Source organism: Peromyscus californicus, unplaced genomic scaffold (assembly GCF_007827085.1).
Source record: "Peromyscus californicus insignis strain IS unplaced genomic scaffold, ASM782708v3 Scaffold_23__1_contigs__length_62951481, whole genome shotgun sequence".
In the NCBI taxonomy this organism is placed as follows: domain Eukaryota; kingdom Metazoa; phylum Chordata; class Mammalia; order Rodentia; family Cricetidae; genus Peromyscus; species Peromyscus californicus.
Genome location: NW_026294534.1, coordinates 44572558 through 44595398, shown reverse-complemented (window position 1 = coordinate 44595398; position 22841 = coordinate 44572558). Strand labels below are relative to the sequence as shown.

The window sequence follows — 22841 nt, the reverse complement described above, 5'->3', positions numbered from 1 at the left end:
ATTTGGAAACGTTCTTGAAGGAATAGATGTTTTCATCTGTTGTTTAAGTGCTTTCCATGTCCGAGTCCCATTATCCTTGATATGTGGTCCACTTAGCGAAAATGTGTTTTACATGGATGATTAAGAATTAGAATAATAGAAGCTGGAGAGATGATGGCTCAATAGTTAGGAGCACTTGTTCTTGAAGAGGCTCTGGGTTCAGTTTTCAGCACCCACATGGTGGCTAGCAACTGTATGAACTGGACCCAGTTCCAGGGGATCTGATACCTTCTTCCAACCTCAGTGGATACCAGGCAGATGTGTGGTAGACATATGTAATGCATGTGGACAAAAACACTTATACACATAAAAATAAATAAACCTACTTTTTAAGAATTAGAATAATAAAATCAATAGGGTTAAATATCAAGGATACTAAGGAAATAGAGAAATGTGTTCCAATGTTTCATTAACATCACAAATGCACTAAATACATTTTTGAGCTTCCGGCTTTCTTAATATCCTTTGTTAGTGGGTAAATCATAGAGTTCAAGAGGAACACACGTACATACTGTTGAACACACATGAAGAATTCCAGAGTTCCCCAGTGGAACCAACAGTATAGGAATCCACTTGAGAAAAGGAAGCATTACTTTCCTCCTTAGAGACTGCATTGCATGTGTACCTGGAGTGTCACAGCAGTGTCAAAAATATAATCATATACCTGACTTGATTACTTGGCTTTTTTTGTCATAATCACATAGCACTTTTCATACAAACACATGTAAAAATTGAGCATTCTGACTAAGTCATGGTTCATACAGTAGGCAATGGAAGGAAATCCTTAGGGATAATTAATATTGGAAAGTTTTCTGCTTTCAACTTTGTACATAGAAAATAAGAAAGTGAAAGAATGTTGAATATTCTTTGTCACAGAAAATAATGTAATAATAACCTAATTTGATTTTATTTGACTGAAACCTACATTGTTTCAGTACTTTTTGAGAATAATCGCCTTCCCAAGATTTTCCTTTCTCTATTGCTCATCCACTTTTGACACATTAAAACTAGTGAGTTCACATCCTCATCTGTATGAATATTTCATGTAAAAATGCTCTCTGCAAATTAGGTCTGAAATCTTTTGCACATGAATAGTCATATTAATCTTACTCAAAACTCAGTGTTTTGAAAACATTAACCTTGTCTGTTATTCTAAAAAGAATGCTTCAAGAGTATAAGCCACAAAAAAGGGGAAATATCTAGAAATCAGCAACAAATGCGACAAATGTTACCCACATCCTGTGACATTCCATTTCTTCCTGACAAGGAAATTTTGAACATCTTTGAAATCACTCATCCTTTGCTTCTCAGCCTATCTTGATGTTAATGATGACAAAAAGACAGTTTTGATCAAAACTGAGAAGCTTTTTTGTCTTTTTGTTGGGGTACTACCCCCCACCCCCACCCCATCCCCGCTCCATTAATCTTTCCTTGCCACCAGCTATACTGTTACAGAGGCAGAAAAGTCCCTGCAACCATGAAAGGGGAAAGAGTAGAGAAAAGCACACCCATGCTAAAATGAACAAGTGAAAAAGAGACTGAACCCTGGAGCACTGATGAGATACGACAGAGAGGCCATCTATGCTGTACCGTATCTTAGCCACCCACTGAGGTTGTTTGGTTATTGTATAGAAATAAACTCCCACTTACTTTAAAGACTGAAATGCAACTTTTGTTGCGTACACCCAAATCTCAATTTAACTGATCATCTCAAATTTTTGGTTAAATCATTTGAGACTGAAATAAAATTATTTCATGGTTTTGCTGTAACTATTAAAAAGTTCTTTCTAGTATCCAAGAACAGGCATATGGAAGAAAGCCTGGGAAAGAAGAGTTAAGTAAGAAAACTAAAAGCAAACTGTTAAACTGTATAAAGGCAAGGAGGAACAGGAGAAGGATAGCACTTGATCAATGAAAAGCAGCAATGATTCTGTGATTTCAGCTGATTCGTTCAGATGGGGTTATGCTCAATAAATATTCATTTAAAATGCTAATTTTCAGAAACTCAGATATACACTTATAAAGACAACTTCATTTCAGATAAAAATAAATGGCAATTTAATATTCCATGCTTGTGAAACTTACATGTCCTCAGTAAATTTCTAGGGGAGAAAAAGTAGAAACCATAATCATCAATGATACATATCGTAAAGTAGATTTATGCCACACATATTATGTACTTCTTAAATAATGGACACTCTAGGACTACCTAATTTACATCACTGCAAATGATTTCAATAGAGTGAATACAAAATTAAAGTTCTGGTGAATGTTTTATCTTATGAAACTCAAGGATAGTTTTAAAATTTAATTTTATACATTAGTTTTTATGTAATATCAAAAGGAATGTGTGGTGTAGCTAATAACTGCAGAAGCCTAGACACCAAAGGAGAAAAAGACATCCTGTCAGCCCTTCAGTAACTGTGTACAGTTAGGGCAATTAGTCCATATTAATGGAGTTTGTAGAATGTTCACAGCAAACACCATGTAAAATAAAAGAAAGCGAAACTAAAACTTTACCAAACAATCAAGAATCAGAATAAAATGATAGATTTTGCCAAGCATGGTGGCACACACCTTGAATACCAACACTTGGGAGGTAGAGGCAGAGGCAGGTAGATCTCTGAATTTGAAGCCAGCCTGGTCTATAGAGCAAGTTCCAGGAGAGCCAGGGATATAAAGGAAGATGCTGTCTCGAAGTTTTTTTGAAAAAAAAAAAAAAAGATTGCTTTCCCTATATAAGCTTAGTAGAGATGTTCATTCGGTGATCTAGATCATGTCTTAAAGGGAAACACCAGAACAGGTTTTAATGAACATTGCTTCCTATACCTGACTTGATTTGTATCCTGTAGACTGCTAAGTAAGAATATCCTCAAAATCAATTGCTCCTGCTTCAGACCAGGACAAGCGATGGGGCAATTGATCTGATTTAAATAACTGATACAGTCAAAGTGCCTTAACATAGGAAATAGGCTGCACAAACACTGCCGACTCAGAGGAAGTCCAACCGGCAACCAAATGGGAAATGTTCTGGCAGAAGTGATTTTAGAAACATGTCCAGGAGTTCAAATGAACAAATCCTTAGCCCAAAAGAGAAATGAGTAAGTTGGAGGGAGAAGGCTTATCAAGATTCAAATCTTGAATTATTTTAGATGTATTACTGCCTGACCTGTATTCTCCAGCTCCAGTTTATGACTTAGAAAAGAATTTAATTGAAAGGAATGTACCAAGTCTATAAGTAAACTATTAGAAAATTATATTAACATATATAATATTTTACTTATTGTTTAATTTTTTTCTACATAAAAATAATGTTAACCTGAAACACTTAATCAGTGTAGAACAGTTTGTACACATTTGGAAGTATGTTGGACAGAGCACTTCCAAAGACAAGGACTCTGCAAGTCACCCAGACATGCTTTTTTATCACTTCTAGACATTCTTTGAGTTTCAGAACTGCAGTTAAAACAGTTCACGTGACATCTGCAGGCTGTTGTTGACAGATGTGATAAGCTTGTAAGTCATAAACTGTGTTCCCAGCTGTTTTACATTTCACTGAGCATTCTTTCCTAAGATCCCATCTGATGACGGAGATGACACACCCAGGGTTCCCGAGGACCATAATCAATCAGGAATTCTGAAGAGCCCAGGTGTTTTAATTATTTATTCATTGATCTGAAGGAAATTTCAGAAAATATTTTCTTCAACTTCGTTCCTTGTCAGTTTCAAGACTTCTCAAGAAATTTTTTTTCTCAGGAATTTCTTCCCTTCAAGAAAAATTGAAAAAACCTTCAAGAATTTCTCTCTCTATCCTGTCTAGTTTTCCAAACAATTAGGGCTAGCCAGAGGTTCATCTTCAGGCTAAAAACTCTTCTTTTACAATTATTTTTTTAAATCATAATATAATTACATTTCTCCTTTCGCTTTCCTCATCCAAACCCTCCCATATATCCTTCCTTGTTCTCTTTTAAATACGTGGTCTTTTTTGCATTAATTTTTATTGCATGTTATACTTATACACATATATATTCCTAAATATACTCTACTTAATCAGTATAATGTTACTTAAGTATGTTTTCAGGACTGACCATTTGGTATTGGGTAACCAAGTGGTGTGCTCTTCCCTGGGGAAGATTATTTCTCCACTCTCAGCTTTTCTTAGTTGCCTGAAGTTCTTTGTATAGGGTTGAGGCCTCTGGGCTTGTCCCTGTCTAGTTTGGCATGTCTATTGGCATGGTCCTTGTTCAGCTCATTTTGGGGTAGTTATGTTAGTGATATTTTATGGGTGTAGCTTCTGGCATTACTAGGAGACACTGTTTCACAACAAATTCCACAATCTCGTGGCTCTTGCAATTTTTCTGTCCCTTCTCCACAATGTTCCTTGTATCTTAGGTGTGGGAACGTTTTGTAGATGTATCCACTGGGACTGGGCTCCACAACTCTGCATTTTGATTGGCTATGGTTTTCTGTAGCGGTCTCCATCTGTTGCAAGAGAAGATTTCTTGACCACGCAATCTTCCAAAGGATCGAGGCAACCAACAATCCTACCCAGTGATGACTCCTGAGTCATAATATCAATGACCAACATGGCACAATAAGCCTAAGAGTGCAGTAGTGGTGGCATGTTCACCTTTTTGATAATCAACAACTCTCTAATTGGACTTAAGACTTGCTCAGCAAGGGGGAAATCATGCCTGGTACTGGAAACCTACCTAATTAATTAGTACTAGTGAAGTCATGATAATGGAGGAGAATCTACAACCACTAACTTACTTAACCAGCATAATCCCTAACAAGCTAAACATTTAGCCTTACACACATAGATAAATGTAGTCCTCTCTCCTCATCAAGGAAACTTCTCTTTATGAACACTTTTAACAGTTAGAATGAGCAGAGTATGGCCTTACCAATACATACCTTTATTTATTTGAAAGCTACTATTGAGTAAGTCATCTTAAAGCATACATAAAACAGAAATATAATATTTTTAAAGGATCCATCAGCTGACTATAGAAGTTGAATTAAAAAGATACAAATTATTGTAGCTTTAAGGGTCAGTACATTCAGGTACCATAGTGTAAATTTAGAAAGGCAATCTTTCATCAAGGGCTTATGTAGTAACTATGAAAGTCTTGGTCCACATAAATGTAAAAATTATCTTTTGACACACAGAGCTACAATTTGAAATTATAAAACAGTCTCTGTTTTTCAGGGAAGAAAATGAGGAAACAAGAAAAATAGTTCCTTTAGCAGAAAAGTGATTTGAAAAAAAAAAAAGGTGGATAAATGTCTACTACATTTTATCAACCAGAACTAACTTATGGCAGTACTAGCTACAAGTTACGCTGGGTTCCATGACCTCAATTAGTTAGTTGAGTTCAGCTATGAGTAGTTCCAATTATTTTGTTGAATTGCACAAACAAATTGAATCAGAGCCGACAGAGCAATGGCCTATGATCAAATCTGTGAGGAGATAAAAACCCAACATATTCATGTCCTCAGATATTTCGAAGGTGTTGCCAAAGCTTCCCAGAGGAACCTAACAAGAGAGCTGAAGCAAAATGGAAAATGAGAACCAGAAAGGACAGAGAAGACTCATCACTCTCTGGCCCCTCCCCACTCCAAGGCTAGACCTGAGCTCAAGAGCAGTTTTCTCTGATGATGTTGTAGCCCAAGAATTTGGGGAAAATTGGAAAATGTATTACACAAGTTTTAGGTTTGTTTGTTTTCAGTGTCTTGTTTATATCAGAATGAACAACTCACCTATATCAAGAGTAAATATCATCCTAGTCTTAATACTTACATTTATTAAAGTGTAAGTTCTTCATCAGTGTTTTAGGTTATGGATAACCTTGTTAGTCTTAGTCTAGTATTTCTTACTTTGATGTTTATTTTTTGACACGTCCAGATGGGAATAGTTTCAACTCTTAAAACTCTTTTAATACATGAAATAGTTTGCTTCCTTGGATCTTATCGCATGGCTTCCTCCAGATTTTAAGTCTTAAACACAAGAACAGAAAGAGCAATAACACATGCTGAATTCACGGACAGATGTTATTAAGTGACTGACAGAAATACAAGGCTGTTCTTGTGTGGATGGGTGGTATCTACTTCACAGGCCCTGTGTACTTAAGTATCTGGTTCCTTTGTTTACTTGAACTGATATTGAATTGTTTCTTTTTTAAAGGCCTAAAATCTAAGAATTTACGATAACTTTTAAATAAAGCTTTATTTTACTCACAATTACAGCCACAAATATATTGTATCTTAATCAAAACAAATATAAATATAAAATAGTAACACACAGAACAGAGGACAGTGTGACTTGCCATGCTGATTGTCTAGCTGTAACAAGTACAGAGTCCTTGTAGGTGGCATTGTTTGGAAGCTTCTATGTTTCGACTGTGTTTCAGTAAATTTATATTGCTATTTGCCAAAGGGAAAGAAAAAACATATTTCTAGGGCTGGCTCAGGGACTGGCTGCTATTGTAGAGGGCCCACTGGGAGCTCCCAGTCCCAGGGAATATGAACACTCTTTTGGCCTCTGTAGGAAGCAAGATTAAATATGATATATACACACACAGAGAAACTAAAATAAAATAAAAATAAATTTAAAAAATAAATTTAGGAAAAGAACAAATAAGGAAGTAGAACCCTCCTCTAGAAAAGAATGCTATTTGAAACAAAGTGATCCTTAACATGTCCTAAATAAACTATTTTTCCAATACCAGCCAGAAATTCAAATTGGCAAAATTTAATCATAGACTGAGTGCCTTTCCCCACAGTGTGTCACAGAGTTGAAAATGTCTGCTTCTTTACACTATTTGTGCATACTTTATACAGACATAGTCCTACACTGATAGCTACTATACATGTAATAAACATTTCAAGTCATAAGACCAGCTAACATTACAATAAAATCAAATCCACCCTCAAAAAAGGTATCAACTATAAGCCAAAATAATAGGAAGATATATAATTAGTGATGAAAATATAACAAAAAGCCCCATCTTCTAAAAGAATTTAAGTTCAAACTCAAATTGATTAAAAAAAAAGAACTCAGTATATACTTCCATGTATTTTATGAAGATATACATATATTGTAATATGAAGGTGCATAAGCAATAAAAAAAATTCCTGGCAGTGATGGACACAGTTATTCTGTAATTAGAAAAGGCAATTTGGGGACAGGAAAGCAGCTGGCAGGTAAGAGCACTTACACTGTGTTTTAGTTACTTTTCATTTGCTGTACAGAGACTTCATGAGCAAATCAACTTATAGAAAACAGTTCACTGTGCCCTTGCTTACAGTTTCAGAGGGTGAGTCTGTAACCATCATGGCAGGGAGCGTGTTAGCAGGCAGGCAAGTGTAGAGCTAGAGCAAAGGGCTTACATCTGAGCCACAGCAGAAGGCAGAGAAAGGGAGGAACACTAACTAGGAATGGCATGGGCTTTTGAAACCTCAAAGACTAGTAACACACCTCCTCCAACAAGGCCACACCTCCTAATCCTTCTCAAACAGTTCCCCAAACTAAAGCCTAAGCATTCAAATATGTGAGCTGGTGGGAGCCATTCTCATTCAAACCACCACACTGTAAATAAACCTCATGACTGAGTCGAATCCCAAGAAGCCACATTAAAAACCAAAACAAACTAACAAAACCACTTGATAGGGTAATGGGGTGATTTGCATCTATAACTCCAGAACTCTAGTGTTTGGTGAGATGGAAGGTAGACACGGGAACACTGGCTTGAAGCTCACCACCCTGCTAGTCTGTAGCATACTGAACAGTAGAAAGAAGACTAAAGACTGCCTCAGCAAGGTCGGGAGCCGAGAAGTGACTCCCAAGAGTTGTCCTCTAAGCTCCACACATAAACTGTGGTATATGTACACCTGCACTATCCCCCTCCCTCTTTTGATTTTCTTAAAGTAATTTGAAACCTACTTAAATATTTAACTGAAAAATAGTATGCTAGAATTAAATATAATGGAAAAAGCAGTGTTGGAATGTACTACAAGAAAACTTCCTACTGTGTGCCTAATATATTGATTTAAAACAGTTACTATATCATTGGTGAGTATCAAAGAGCATATTGTCCAATGGGATGCCTTATTTTATGGTCAAACAATATGCTCTAAAGTAAAACTCGTTTTAACCTTCATACAATTATCCTGGCATTATAATAGGACCTAGAGTGTAACAAAGTCCTCATCAGAAAAAAAAAATCAATTAACATGATAGTAGATGTTGGGTGTGGTGGCACATGCCTTTAGTCCCAGCACTCTGAGAAGCAGAAGCAGGTGGATCTCTGTGAGTTCAAGGCCAGCCTGGTGAGTTCCAGAACAACTAAGGCTATTACATAGAGAAACCTGGTCTCAAAAAAAAAATATATTCATGTTATATATATATATATATATATATATATATATATATATATATATATATATGTGTGTGTGTGTGTGTGTGTATGTGTGTGTGTGTGTGTGTGTGTGTGTGTGTGTGATAGTGTCTTAGACTCAGACAAACACTTCTATAAAGACTGAACTTAAACTTTTACAGAAAACAGCCGGGCGGTGGTGGCGCACGCCTTTAATCCCAGCACTTGGGAGGCAGAGGCAGGTGGATCTCTGTGAGTTCAAGGCCAGCCTGGACTACCAAGTGAGTTCCAGGAAAGGCGCAAAGCTACACAGAGAAACCCTGTCTTGAAAAAACAAACTTTTACAGAAAACAGAACTTCAATGTTCTAAGTTAAGACTATTCAGTCACAGGTAAGCCATTGATTTGGAGTGAAATCCATAGTCACTATATTAAAATCCACACTTAAGAAATCTTGATGACCTTCTACTAAAGAATTAAAGATTTTTAAGCATGTACACCTTTATGTGGAACTCATTAAAATTGAGACTAATGACAACTGGGCACTTGGCATTTTACTGTGCTATTAAAACTCACCTATTCCATTCACTAAGCAAAAAAATCTACTTTTTATACACAATACACAACAGATACGATAAAATGTATAGTTCATCTCATTATCAAAAATTTAACTTGAGTGCATAAAAAACTTTAGCTAGTAAGGTATTGCAACTCACATTGGAAATTAAATTATTTATTTGCTTAATTTAAATTTTTATTGGTCTGAGACGATCCTATAAAGAAGAAGCTGTCCAAGCCCACAAGAAGTATAGCTATTAAGGGAGGCACGTGGGGCATATACTCAGCAGAGTGCACACATTTCACAGTGGTGTAGTAAAATCTCTACCAAGAGTAGCTTCAATAATGATAAAAATGGCACAAGAGAACCAAACTTGAATTTCAGAGGTTGTCAGCTAAAGTAGGACTGAGGAGCTTTTGAAGCATACCTTGTGTGAGTTTGCTTTCTGCACACTGACAATGTACTCAACACTTCAGACATAGAAGATTTATTTGGACTCATGGCTTTCAGGTTTCAGTACATGATCACTTGGCTCTGCCATTTTGGCATGTGGTAAAAATAGAATATCATGGTGGGTAGTATAGAGTCCTAACCTCACGGAGAGATGGAGGACAGGGGCAAGGTGGGGGCGGTGATTCTAACCTCTCCAAGGGAATGGCCTTATTAACCTAAGTTAATTCATTTTCATTAGACCCCCAAATCCTGAAGGTTTCACCACTTCCCAACAGCATCCACTAGAGGCTGGCAAACAAACCCGTAAGTATAGAGGTAGAAATAATGGAAGGAAAAAAAGGAAGAAGGGCACATAGATCAAAACAGAGTCACTTCAGTGTAAAATTTGGCAGCCACAGAAACATCACTCCTTCTTTATGACTGTTTTGGTGGTTTGAATGGCCTTCATTGGTTCCTATATTTGAATATTTGGTCCCTAGTTGGTGGAACTCTTTGGGGAGAATTATGAGGTATGGCCTTGCTGGAGGTGGTGTGCTAGGATAGGCTTTCAGGATTCAAAAGACTCCTGCCATTCCCCGTGTCTCTCTCTGCCCAGCAGTTGTGGATCAAGATGTGAGGTCTCAATCACCCCTTGACTCCGTCAGTCATCATGGATTCCAATCTTTGAAACGATAAGCCAAATTATATGCCTTCTTGTATAAGTTGCCTTGGTCATGGAGCTTATCATAGCAACAGAAAAGTAACTAAGAGCTTGAACAGTCATATGAGCTTGGAATTGAGCAGTCATACGTCAGTAAATTTCTTGTTCACTGTCACATTTCACCATAAATCAGTAACGTAATGATGCTCTCTACTCATGGAGGTACATCACAAAGTTGTACTTTTCTAAATTAAAATTCATCTCCACCACATCAGGTATCATTACTAGCAATGTTGAGAGGGAAAAAAATATTACATTAAAAATCTATGACTTGGAAAAAAAATCTATGACTATTCACTTATTGTATGTATCTAAAGTAACTTCAGACACCCTAGTTTCAAGTGTGATTGTCATGACTTACGAATAATTTTGGCCCAATATTCGAATTTGGCATGGATAAACATAAAAAAAAATTAAAGAAAGTCAGGAGACTCAAGGATAACAAACAATGAATCACTCTCCTCTCAAAACTAAAATTTGGCTCCAAGACAAAAGGATTAGTTTGTTTTCCTAGGATGTCATTAATGTCACGACCCATAAGCAAACAAGAATCTAAGTTAAGTGTTCCATTTTCAAAACAGAAACTTGGAAGAGGGCTTTCAAAAGAATAAAGTCACTAAATACGCACAACAGACACAAAAAAAGAAAAAAGAATTAAGAATATTCCATCTAGGCAATGATACTGTAGTAAAGTAAACCATGGTGGTTTCAAACAGACCCACATCTGGTCCTTGATAGTAACTGGCTACTTGCAAGAAACTTTTTGAGTGAGCGGAAATAGCAATGCATTTTACAGATTATAGGAATTCAATTACAGGACACAAGGCAGCTGTGCGGCCACTCAAGTTAAAAGAAAATCAAGACATTTTATTTAAGATTCCAATCTGATTTAATTTGCCAAATGTGTCTACTCTTGTTTTGGTCAGAAGGAGACATGCGGTGGGGATGAACCTGACTGATGCATAAACAGACAAATGAGAAAAGGAGCCATTTTCTTGATGAAAGGCTACAGATCAGGCTGCCCCCCGACACACCTTTGACAGTAAGGTAACTATGTTTGCCATTTCTGAAAAAGTTGTAAACATTTCACACTGCCTGTTTGAGAAAGCAAAGAAGCAGGTTCCTGTATGCCTCAGTTCCCATGAGGGAGATGGGCTGTTGGTCCCTGCATGGCACACACACATGCACAGTTTTGCTCTCTTTTACTTTGTTTTGTTTTCTACCTTTTCTAGTATTTTAGCAAGCTAGACTCAAAAATATTATCAATTGCATGAAAATGTTCTCTGCATGTAACAGAATATTAAATCATCAGTCATTTCAATCGTGATTTGATCAAAAATGCAAAATAAAAGCAAATAAAAGTGCAGCCATGTTTAAGGAAAGAAAAACACTACAGAAATGAAAGAAGTCACTACAAGAAATTATTTAATATAAAAATCTAAATCTGAATGCTGTGAAACTTACACATAAGTGCTTATTTGTGTGCTTAGATGAGATTCTAATCTTTAAATCAAAATTCAAAATAAGATTTTTAAAAAGATGATACCAGTATGCATGTAGACACATGTATGTACAATGTATTGTCTATGTGTGTATTCATTTATATGCTGACTGGCTACTGTGTTCTGTTTAGAAGTAGGGCTGATATCTAATTCAAAGTCCTAAAATACTCCAATGAACATCAGTACTGGGATCCTAAGAAAATGACTAGGTTCTAGAAAATATTTAGAGTGTCGAATTGTATATTCCCCTTATTTTTATGGTCTCCTTTTCTTTAATTGTTGTTACATACCTACGTGTGTATATCTACATACGTATTTCTAAATAAATAAATATGGCCTACTTAGTCTGTATGCTACTTGCATGCATATGTTTTCATGGCCGATCATTTGGCATGGGATAACCAGTCGATGTCTTTTGTTTTTAATTCCTTTTTCCTGACCACTCAGTGCCCAGCAACACACTGTATGGGACGCAAGGGAACCATACAGCTCATAGTATTGACTGATGTCCTAATAGAAGGATCAAGTGAAGCCAGCTATGGGAGACTGAGGACATTTAAAGCACCCAGGCAAACGAGACTCCTCTAAGAAGTGTCGATTCCATGACTCATCTAATGGACAGCAAGCAAGGGACACCCTGTACCAGTTGCCATCAGAAAGACAATCCCAAAAGAGCAATGAAAACTCACTCTTCTTAGCAAATCCACAGAAGTTTAGCTGCTGCGTGCAACTTCCATTGCGTTTTCTCCATACTTTCTTCAGTGAAAATGCGTTTTACTATTTTAGGCATTACACACTAACTTAGTTTTAGATTTACCCATTTATCACCATACATAATAATTTTGTTGAGATTTTAGAGGTTCACACATTGAAATACCATATTAGCATATTTATAATTAGCATTGTCTGTTAAAGAGTGTTTTTTAGGTTTGTTTTGTTCTTAAGGGTCATGGTCTGACCTTGGTCCACTGCATATATGTATGGTTATGTATCATGGTGTTCCTGTGGGAATCCTAACAGTGGGAACAGGAGCTGTCTCTGACTCTTTTGTCTCTTTTGGGGACCCTTTTCCTCCTACTGGGTTGTCTCATTCAGCCTTGATATGCGGGGATGTGCCTAGTCTTATTGTAACTTGATATGCCAGATTTAGTTGATATCCCTGGGAGGCCTGCTCTTTTCTGAAGGGAGCTGAAGAAGGAGTGGACCTGGAGGAGAGGGAAGGGGTTGGGGAGGAGATGGGGAAGGGGAAACTGTGGTCAGGATGAAAAATATGAGAGAAGAATGAACGAAACAACTAGTAAACAAATACATGGGGACTGAATAATTAAAAAATAATAAAGTATATTAAAATGTTTAACTATTTTCCTAAAAGGCCAGGGCTGTCACTTCCAAGGACAGACAAAAACCTAGGCACCCAGCAACAGGTGAAAACATGTTATGAGCACTTCATGTGTGGCTTTAGTCTGAACAATTAACACTCTACATACATAACTGCTTAGAAATTAGGGTAATTTATAATACATTATATGCAATAAATTTGTTTTTAATGTCCTGGATAATCAGAGTTACTCCATATGCCCATGACATAATCTCTGCTTTGATTTTTTCCCCTTAGTCATGAAGCCAAACCATTACATTATAGAAAGCTAACCACATACCTGTCATAGTGTTTATTCATCCCTCTATCATCCATTACTTACCTATCTAATCATTAAGCTTCGGTGATATAGTGTGACATCATGTTACCTTCACCTTTCTTGTGAAGAAGCTAACCTGTGCTGTCCTACAGAGAGTACAAGGCACTGGCAGGGTGTGAACATGGAGAGCCAGGATAAGGATTCAGGAAGTATCACAGAGCCCACATCCCTCTCTGTTGCTTAAATCTTTGTCCAAGCGATTCTGCTCTGGGCTGTCATGTGCCTGCAACAAGCTGTGAACAATAATGGTGACTTCTAGGCACTGTTCTTGGAAGTTCAAAGCAAGGCACAAGGATTCTGCAGGTGGAGGATAAAGCAAGCGTGGATCCAGCCTTCACCACTTAAGACCATATACTTTATGTGAAAGGAAAAAGGCCACTTGGAAATCAAGATATAAGGTAAAAAATAAATACCAAATACAAAGTCTACTTAAAACCTGTAGAAGCTCCATCTTTCGAAGCTACCAGGGCAGTGTCATTACAAGGAAACAGTGAGACATCATCATACAAAAAAATATTCTAAGACACACTTTGCCATTAATGCTCAATAAAATCAACTAATTCAACATAGTCTCTGTTTTCATAAACTACAAACTCTGAAACAAATCCTGAATGAGCCACAGGAACTGAACATTTACATCGCAGAAGAAACAATTACAAGCCTAAAGTGTTTGTTGTAAACTTTAGAACTTAAATATAGACCAAACTCATTAGCATCCCTTGTTATTCAGTCTTTTTTACTGCATCCAATTTTTTCTCACTTGAAAAAAGTCAATGATACCTTAACTCCCAATTTACATAAATATGAACCTGCAGCTGCGTAGCAAAAGGTCAGCTCAGCTAATAACAGGAATGTATATCCTCCAGGAGTAATGCAATCTTTGACAGATGACAGAGCACATGACCAGCGGTTGGAGAAGGGATGTGCCTCTGGTCAGGCACCATTTGTTCTTCCTGAACCCTCTGATTTGTGAAGGCTTCTTAGACATGAAAAGCGCCCTCTCCCCAATCACATTGCAAACTTGGAAAATCTATTAGAAACTCTTGCAAGGGCCCTGGCTAAGCAGTTGTTCTCTCAATATTCCTGTAAGCCAGGGGCATTTATGTACCAGGCATTGTGGCAAAATCCTGTAATCCCATCCCTCGAGAGGTAAAAGAGAGTTCATCGTCATCCCAGAATGCATAGAGTTCCTGGACAACCTAGGCTACATGAAACCCTGACCCAGAGAGACAGACAGACAGGCAAGCAGGCAGGCAAGCACACAGATGACAGACAGATAGGCAGGCAGAAAGGCAGGCAGACAGATGAATATTGGCCCTCTAGGATCTAGTTTTAGTCAACAGTGAGGCCAATGGTAAAGGCCAGAGAAGGTTCCTGCTCATTCGTAAGTAAATGTGACTAGTTGGCTCTAAAGGCTGTAACGTTTTCCTCTGTCTTCTTACACACTGACACAATGAGCGAAAGAGTTGGAGATTCTGAAAAGATATAAGAGCGTGAGCCTTCCACAAACCCAAAAGGTTTGTGAAACCATTATTTTAGATAAATATTTCTAAGGTTCACTTTTTTTTTTATATAAAAAGGAAAAACAAAACAACAACAAAAGACTAGTCTTGAGAGGGGAGATGGCTTTCAGAAAAGTGCCTGTGGTACAGGCATAAGGACCTGGTTTTGAACCAGAGTATCCACATAATAATACAGGCACAGCAGAGTTCACTTATAACCCGGGCAAGAGGGGTCTGGACACTGAGACAAACACCCTAGCCAAACGGATCAGCTCTGAATTCAGTGAGAAACATCGTTTCAAAAAAATAGTAGAGATTGAGTCAAATGGATGCCAAGGTAGACCTCTGGCCTCCATAGGTATGGGCACACACAGGCAAATACACCTGTACCCCCACATGCACACATATATACAACATCAACAACACTCTATACCCCAAGACTAAAGATGGCTATTACTGCTGGTTCAGTGTTTTGTGTCTTATATTTACCATCCTTGATATAACACGGCAGCCATCTATGGAGATGAAGTGAAAATCAAAATGACAGTAGATTATGAGAGGCGAGCAAGGCAAAGGATACACAAGTTTCTCAGGGTGGCGAGGACCATTATTATTCCCTTTTACTCACAATGCTTAAGGAATCGCTGATATCTAGAGGGTGATGTACATTTGGAGCAGCTAAGGCAAGACCAGCTCTGGCACTGCAAGGAGCTGGCATTCCCCACATGCCGGCCCCCATGTCTTCAGGTACCTGGTTACAGGTGAACCACACACCCAGGCTGCAAACAAGGTGACTGTATGCCCCTCTCCAGAGTTATAGCCCCCAAATCTACCATCCCAAGCCTTCTCAAATCAGTGGACCAGGAAAAAGACTATAGACCCAAAGAAGCACTACAGTTAGTATTTGACTGCTTCCTAAATCAGCTTTCATGGTGTGGCATGACAAAATGGTTATGAATCGGGAAATCATAGTTAAGAAGAAATTTAAAAAAAAAGTGAAACCCAAAGAAAGGTGAATTTGGCCTTTTGGATACCAATCCATATGTATCTATTTTTTTGTCAGAACACAGTCCAAGAATGGGGTCATATGACAAGATTTCTGAGTACTTGTGAGAAAACAAGAGTCTTGTGACCTCAGTGTCATCAAAAACATAAAATTTTCCTTGGAATGTGTTTTCCTGCTCCTCCCAGGTGTAGTGGATAGGAGTGGGTTTACTTCTGATTATTCATTACAAGTGCCTGCTGTTATTTGTTTATATGCCTGCATGGAAAAACATAGTTTTTGTCATGCACGGCTTGCCCATGTAATTGTCCACTCAGGTGACTCCTTTTAATCCTCAGAGTATGAATTGTCTGATGCTCTGAATAAAGTTGGCTATTGCGTGAGATTTTATTCGGCCTCATTGGTCCCATCCTCCCAGGTACCCCCGCCTTCAGAGCAGTAAACAGAGCATCATACAGACTAATGGCAAAAACTGGAGAGAAGAATGAGAAAAACACAATATTATACTTTGAGAAAAACCAAGCTGTAGCACTGTATGTCTGTCCTTAATAGCAGCTAATTCAGAAAAGGGGGACAGCGACCCAATTCTTCCCTTAGACAAACCTCTGCCCTCCTCAGAGGAGACTCTTGGGAAGTCAAACTCTAAGCCAGACGCTAACAGAAATTGATATGGGATGAAGCCCGGAGAGTTTAAGAGTATCCTATTCCTAATTTTGGAATTCTGGTGTTGTGGAAGTGGGGGAGTTTCCTACCAAGAAGCATAGATAGGAGAACACAGAAACACAGACAAGGCTCCAACTAAATGATGACATATTGCTGCTGTATTTACTGTCTATCTAACTTAAATGAAATTACATTTTTATATGTTGAATACTGGTTAACATACCCTATCTTTAATTTTTCATAGAGATGGTAGTAACAACTGTCACAAGTTTATTACATGCCTTAAGTCCTACTGGCCCTAGACAGTTACTTCCCATAACGGCAGAGGTTCTCAGCTGGTGGGTGGGATGCCTTTGGGGGCCGCATATCAGATACCTTGAAAACAGCAGCAAAACTGCAGTTACGAAGTAGCAATGAAGTACTTTTATGGTTGGGGGTCTTCACAACAGGAGGAACTATACTAAAGGGTCACAGCATTGGGAAAGTTGAGAACCACCAGTGTAAGGGCTTCGAGGTTTATTTTGCTTCTCCAAATATGTCTTCTTCCTACTGGTATCTTAAGTGGTCTCTGGAATTACTGCTACCCATCCTCTTTTACGAAACAGCCGAATTCTACAAGTGGAAAACAATACTGTCCTATGACTAAATCATTGAGGCCAGGGTTAATTTTCCCCTCTCCTTCAACTTCCACTGTGATCAATCCCCAGACTTACGGGTCCATCCTCTGGGGCAGCTCCGGCATCATGTCCCTCTGTCTCTGCCCTGCTGAAGCTGTGCATGACTCGCTATCTAAAGTATTTCTTTTACTTCTTAATTAGACCACCCCTAAGTAAAAGTCTTTATGACTTTTAGCTAGTATTATTATTGATGTCAATATTCTGCTTATTATTTGCTAAGATCATAACTAATCCTTCCCCCACGGCCCACAGCTGGCTGGTAAAACAACCAGCAGAAATCTAACTATCTAAACATATTGGTACTTAGGAGAACTCACTGTTATCTATGTAACACACCAGCTCCAAACTGTTCTATATGCCTGCTCATGTCCCCATGCCATCCTGGACAGCAAGTATAGTTCTGGTGTTGATGAATTCGTCTATTAAAAATGCACATCCCAATTACAACCAAAGCTCCTCTCAGAGATCAAAGATTCCCAGATCAAACAGCCACATGGATGAGTCTCTCTCAAATATCAGAATGTGCACAATGTTAATTCCATAATGATAGATAAATTTCATAATAGATAAAAATTAAATAATTTCAATTTCATAATGAAAGATAAAAATGTATCTTGACTTTTTCAACTCTGTGGTAAACTACAATTACACGATGACTATGATAAAAACTAATGAACTTAGTCATTCATATGCAACACATAATACTTTTATTGTGAATAGAAATGACTTGGGATATTATTTCAAATGTATACACCTAACCAAAGCCCAGAGATTTACCTGCTATCAGGTTAAAAGAGAAAACAATGACTTCTGGTGCAGGCACACATATGGCACTTTGAAGAACACTGCCATGGATTTAGTTGACAGCATAAATAACAAACTACAACACACAAAAGTATACAGACTTATTTAAAAAATGGATAAAGAAAACCTGGCCTATGGTAAACCAAACTATGTAAAGACTTACATATTTGCATACCTTTTTTTCAAGAGAAAATGGAGAAAACATGAAATTTGGGGAATGGGGGGCTCTGGAAGGAGTTGGAAGGGCAGAATGGAGGATGGATATGAGCAAAATATATTGTATATATAAATAAAATTCTCAAAGAAAAAATTAAAATATTATATTTAAAGAGTTTAAAAAGTATTTAAAAGTATGATCAGTGACTTGATCAGCTACTATCAGAGAACTTTCTTTCTGCAGCAAATTGGAGGAAATACAAAGACCTACAGCCAGACATTATGTAGACAGTGAGAAACCTTCGAACACTCAGCCATAAATGGGATGTCTCCATCAAATCCCTCCCCTCAGGGTTCAGGGAACCCTGCAGAAGAGGCAGAAAGAGTGTCAGAGCCAGAGGGAATGGAGGGCACCAAGGAAGCAAGGCCCTCTAAATCAACATGATCAAAACATACATGAACTCAAAGACTGAGGCAGCATGGCAGGGCCTGCAGGGCCTGCACTAGATGGGGTCCTAGAGCTGAAAGAAGAAATGGACACATGACCCCATCCCTAACCCAGAAGGAACAAACTACAGTTAAAGGCAGGCTGCTGCATGCCCAGCAGTACATGGCTAACAGAAAGCGAACTCAACAGCATCTCTGGAGGCTCCTTGTCTCATAATGTCCTCTCAGGCCTTTCTCTTTTTCTTTTTCTTTCTTTCTGATTTTTATCTGTTTCTTATGCCTTCTCTTGGGCTCTTTCTGTTTCTTTTTTTCCCAATTCTTGATGAGTTCATTTTTGTTTTATCTCATTATATTTCATTTTACTATCATCCCATAGAAGTCTTTTTGTTTTTTTAATGAGAGACAGAACATGGAAGTGGCAGGAATTGGGGGGGGGGGGGGGCTGTCATCCAGATACGTTATGGTGAGAAAAGAAGATACTTTCCATAAAAGGAAAAAAGTTTGGAAGCGGTAATTTGTATGAGGTAAGTCTTCCTTCTGATTTACTTTTTTGTCGTCAACCAATGTCTCTCTTAAAACTAAATTCTTCCATTCCAACTCACCAGAGTGTGCTCTACCCAGACTCAGACTGCAAATTATTAGCTACAGCAATCAGGTGCTTTTCTGAGCTCAGCAATATTCATTAGTTTGATAACAAGTTTGGAATGTTTCTTTTTATGTCCACAGTATCCAGCTGATTTAGCTTTCTGACACTGGCCTGTATGCATTGACACCCTTCAGAAAATATTCTAGAACTTTTCATTAAATCATACAACCATGAAAAAAAAGAAACAGAAAAGGGAACCTACTAAATTCACTTCCAACTATCTGCATGGCCATGGGTGCAAGCTTTCTCATAGCTTATTGGCTTTTCTATATTTGTAAATTTAAAAAAAAGCAACATGGGTATCTATTGATTAACAAAACTTTGTATGAGTTACTAATATGCATAATGGACATCTTGGTTGTATCTTGTGAAATGCCTTCTTGAGGTTTTAGGAATTTATAATTGGTTTCCCTCTGGTTCTCCTCCTTTGCTTGAAGCGAACTGAGGTGCTTTGAAAGGCCACTAGGGAGAGACATGGAGTCTTCACACCAGTGTTTGGGGTCACTGTGTGCAAGTTTCAGAGCAAGGACACAGTGGTTTCACTGGAGGCATCAGTAAAACAGGCTGTCAAGGTCCTCTTCACCCACTAGGGAACAGTTGAGTACTGCCAAAGTACACTGCCCATGAAACTCAGAGATACAAATAAAGTTTCCTCCTACCGATAAAAAACCCTATCACATACCAAATATCAGTTCTTGTTCAACATACAGAATTTAAAAGATGGTTAACTATGAAAAGAGACTTTTGCAAACAAAATACATAGATTTCCAGAGAAAAGGAGACATTTAATGACAATAGCCTTGAAAATTAAAAATGAAGGAACTTTTTTATCCTGCAAGTCTGTACCTTGCTGCAACACACACCTGAGTGCTCAGACATGCATGCACGCACGCATGCACGCACATTCACACTCCAGTACAGTGATTCAGGACTGACTCTGTGGTAACTGACTGTTGTGTAAGCTATTGGCTTATCAAGGAATGTTTCTTGTCTTACCCAATGCTTCCCACTTTCCTACTGTAAATCAGAGCCAGTTCTGGGCAATGGGAATGATGTCTGAGTAAGTCATACCTACATCATTTTGAATTTGAAGAGTCAGAAAGGGACCAGGTCTGGCAAACCTGAAGGGCTCCAATTACAAGAAGTATTACTGGGTTCAGAGCTTTATTTCTGTGGCATTTGGGGACAATGATTTTTCTCATCCCTAGAGTTACAGTGACATGTTTATGCTCAAAGTTACAATTCTCATAGTGAACTACAAATTCTGGTGTCTTTATTTTTCCCAAATGTGAACACACTGGTAGTCTGGTATTTTAGAAAGGAGTCTTGTCCGTGTTAAAGTGTATCTCAGACAAAACCCAGGGAAGGTGATTTAATCTCTGTACATTCAGTTTGTGTTCCCTAATAGAGTCAACTGAAAGTTGAGAGGAACACACCCCTTGCGTTTTCCCCCACAGCAGGCAGCTACAGTAAACCACTTCATCCTGGTTCCAGCCAGGGGGCCTTCAGTGCGGTAAATACAAAACTTTTTCAGGAGTTCCAAACTTTAAAGATTTATAAATATCCTTTAGAAGGTTCCAGTGAGAAGGACAAGATAGATGGCTTCTTTTGAGAATCTGAATATCTTCAAAAGCACCTTAACATGTTTGTTTGTTTGTTTGTTTGTTTAACTTACAAACAAAATAAAACAAACACATTGACTCTTCAGTTTTTGCTATCTCCATAGCCAGAGTTCAGAAACGCAGTTATAAAGTTGGGAAAAAGACTCTCGTGACTACGATTTAAAAGCTTCCAGTCTCTGTTATATCTGAGATTTGAGCAAGTTCAAGTTAATCCTAAAAATCTAAAACCCTCAAGCCCAGTCACTAAATTTACTTCCACTTTTTCCAAACTAGTTCCCAGAGCCCGGGGCTCCTGCTATAAACACTCCAAGAGCAGAAATCTAAGTTGTCTAGTCACACACCCCAGAAGCTCTTTGGAGTTCAAAGAGCCAGCCAGGGAAAGAAAAGAACATTTCCCTACAGCAATGAAATTCTCTCTGGAGTCACGCCACCAGGGCAGGGTGCAAGCTCCCCTGTTGGCACTAGGAGACCACTCTGAAGGAGAATGCTCCATCTGTGCGACCGGACACCTCTTGGGGCCCTTCCCTCCTCTAACTTTGCTTTCCTTTCTAGTAACAGCTTTCCACTGGAAAAAAAAGAAGGGAAACTTTGCTCCAAGGAAGCGTGCACCAATCTCTAACTTTGGATCCAAAGGTTAAATAAATAATTATGCACACACTCTCCAGTGCAGGTTCTCTGTACACCCAGCAAAGGCAAGCCCCACAGCCTAGGGCTGGGCGCTGCGGGGATCCTCAGCCCAGCCCCGCCGGGGTCCGCGCACCTACCTTGACCTCGCCCCCGTCGGGCTCCGCTTCCGAGAAGCCCAGTCCCGACTCGAAGGCGGCGGCGGTGGCGGGCGCCTCGCGGGGACCCGGGATCAGCGCAGCGGCGAGCAGGGAACACGCCAGAGACAAGAAGCCCAGCAAGTGCATGGTGGAAGGACCGGGAGCAGGGGAGGCCGGTCCGATGGCAGGCGCAGGCTGGAGGGCGCGAGCCTGAGCTCCCGTCCTCGTCCCAGTCCCGCGGTTTCCTTCGGGGAGACACCCCCCCCCCCCCCACCTTGGGCGAGCGGATTCCCGGGGACTCCGCAGCTCCCAACTTTGGCCCTCGGATATGGCAGCCCCGAGCCGGGGTTGAGGCTCCGGGTGTCAGGTACGAGCCTCACAGGAAACCGGACATCCGAGCTGCCCTCGGTGGCGGCCCGCGAGGTGAAGCGAGGGCGCCGGGGGGCCGGCTCCGCCGCTTGCGGGTTTTGTTTTGGCGTTTTGCAAAGAAGGGGAGGGAGCGGGGTTGCTGCTGCTGGTGCTGCTGCTGGTGCTGCTGCTGCTGCTGGTGCTGGTGGTGGTGGTGGATTGGGAGGGTTGGTGGAGCCCAGTCACCCCGAGATGTTCCACTCCGTCCCGAGGAGCCCGCGGGTCCCTCGTCCCCCTCCTCCCTCCCCTCGCCCGAAGTGAAAGGAGCCGGGCCGCGGGAGCCGCGGGAGAGGCGGTGGCGGCGGCGGCAGCGGCAGCGGAGCCGGGGGGCGGGAGGAGGGCGGCGGGGCGCCCGGCGGCGGCGGCGAGGCCGGCGAGCTCCGGGGCGCTCGAGCCTCCTGCGCGCGCGGGGCCGAGCGGCGGCTGCGGTGGTGCTGGTGCTGGTGCTGGTGGCGGCGGCGGCGGCGGCGGCGGGCGCAGGGGCAGGGCATGACTGATGCGCCCTCTGCCTGCGCTTATGTGAGAGAAAGCGGCCGAGGGAGGGAGCGTGCCGAGCCCCGTCTGCCCTCCCTCCCCTCTCTCTCTCTCTCTCTCTTTCCCTCGGAAGCTCGCTCGCTCCCTCCAGCCCCACGCTTTCCTCCAGCCCCACCTCCATCCTCTCCTTGGCTTTCCCCTTTCTCTCCCCTTCTCCCTGGACTTGGCTGGGGGGCGGGAGGTGGTGGTGGTCGCGACCAGAGGCTCAAGTTAAGTCTGGGGACTGGAGCTCTATCCTCAGGACCAGTTTTAGAGGCCACAGAACTGGGCTCAACTGCTAAAAAGGAG

The 22841-nt window shown here is 40.1% G+C and overlaps 1 protein-coding gene across 1 annotated transcript in view; it reads right to left on the bottom strand.

Moving 5' to 3' along the window:
• Vegfc (vascular endothelial growth factor C) overlaps positions 1-22364 on the bottom strand; it is a 103254-nt gene extending 80890 nt beyond the window's left edge. The window contains exon 1 of the mRNA XM_052752289.1: positions 21612-22364. Coding sequence (XP_052608249.1) covers positions 21612-21758 — 147 coding nt within the window. The 5' untranslated portion in view covers positions 21759-22364. The remainder of the gene's footprint in view (positions 1-21611) is intronic.
• Between the last annotated feature and the right edge of the window lie 477 nt (positions 22365-22841).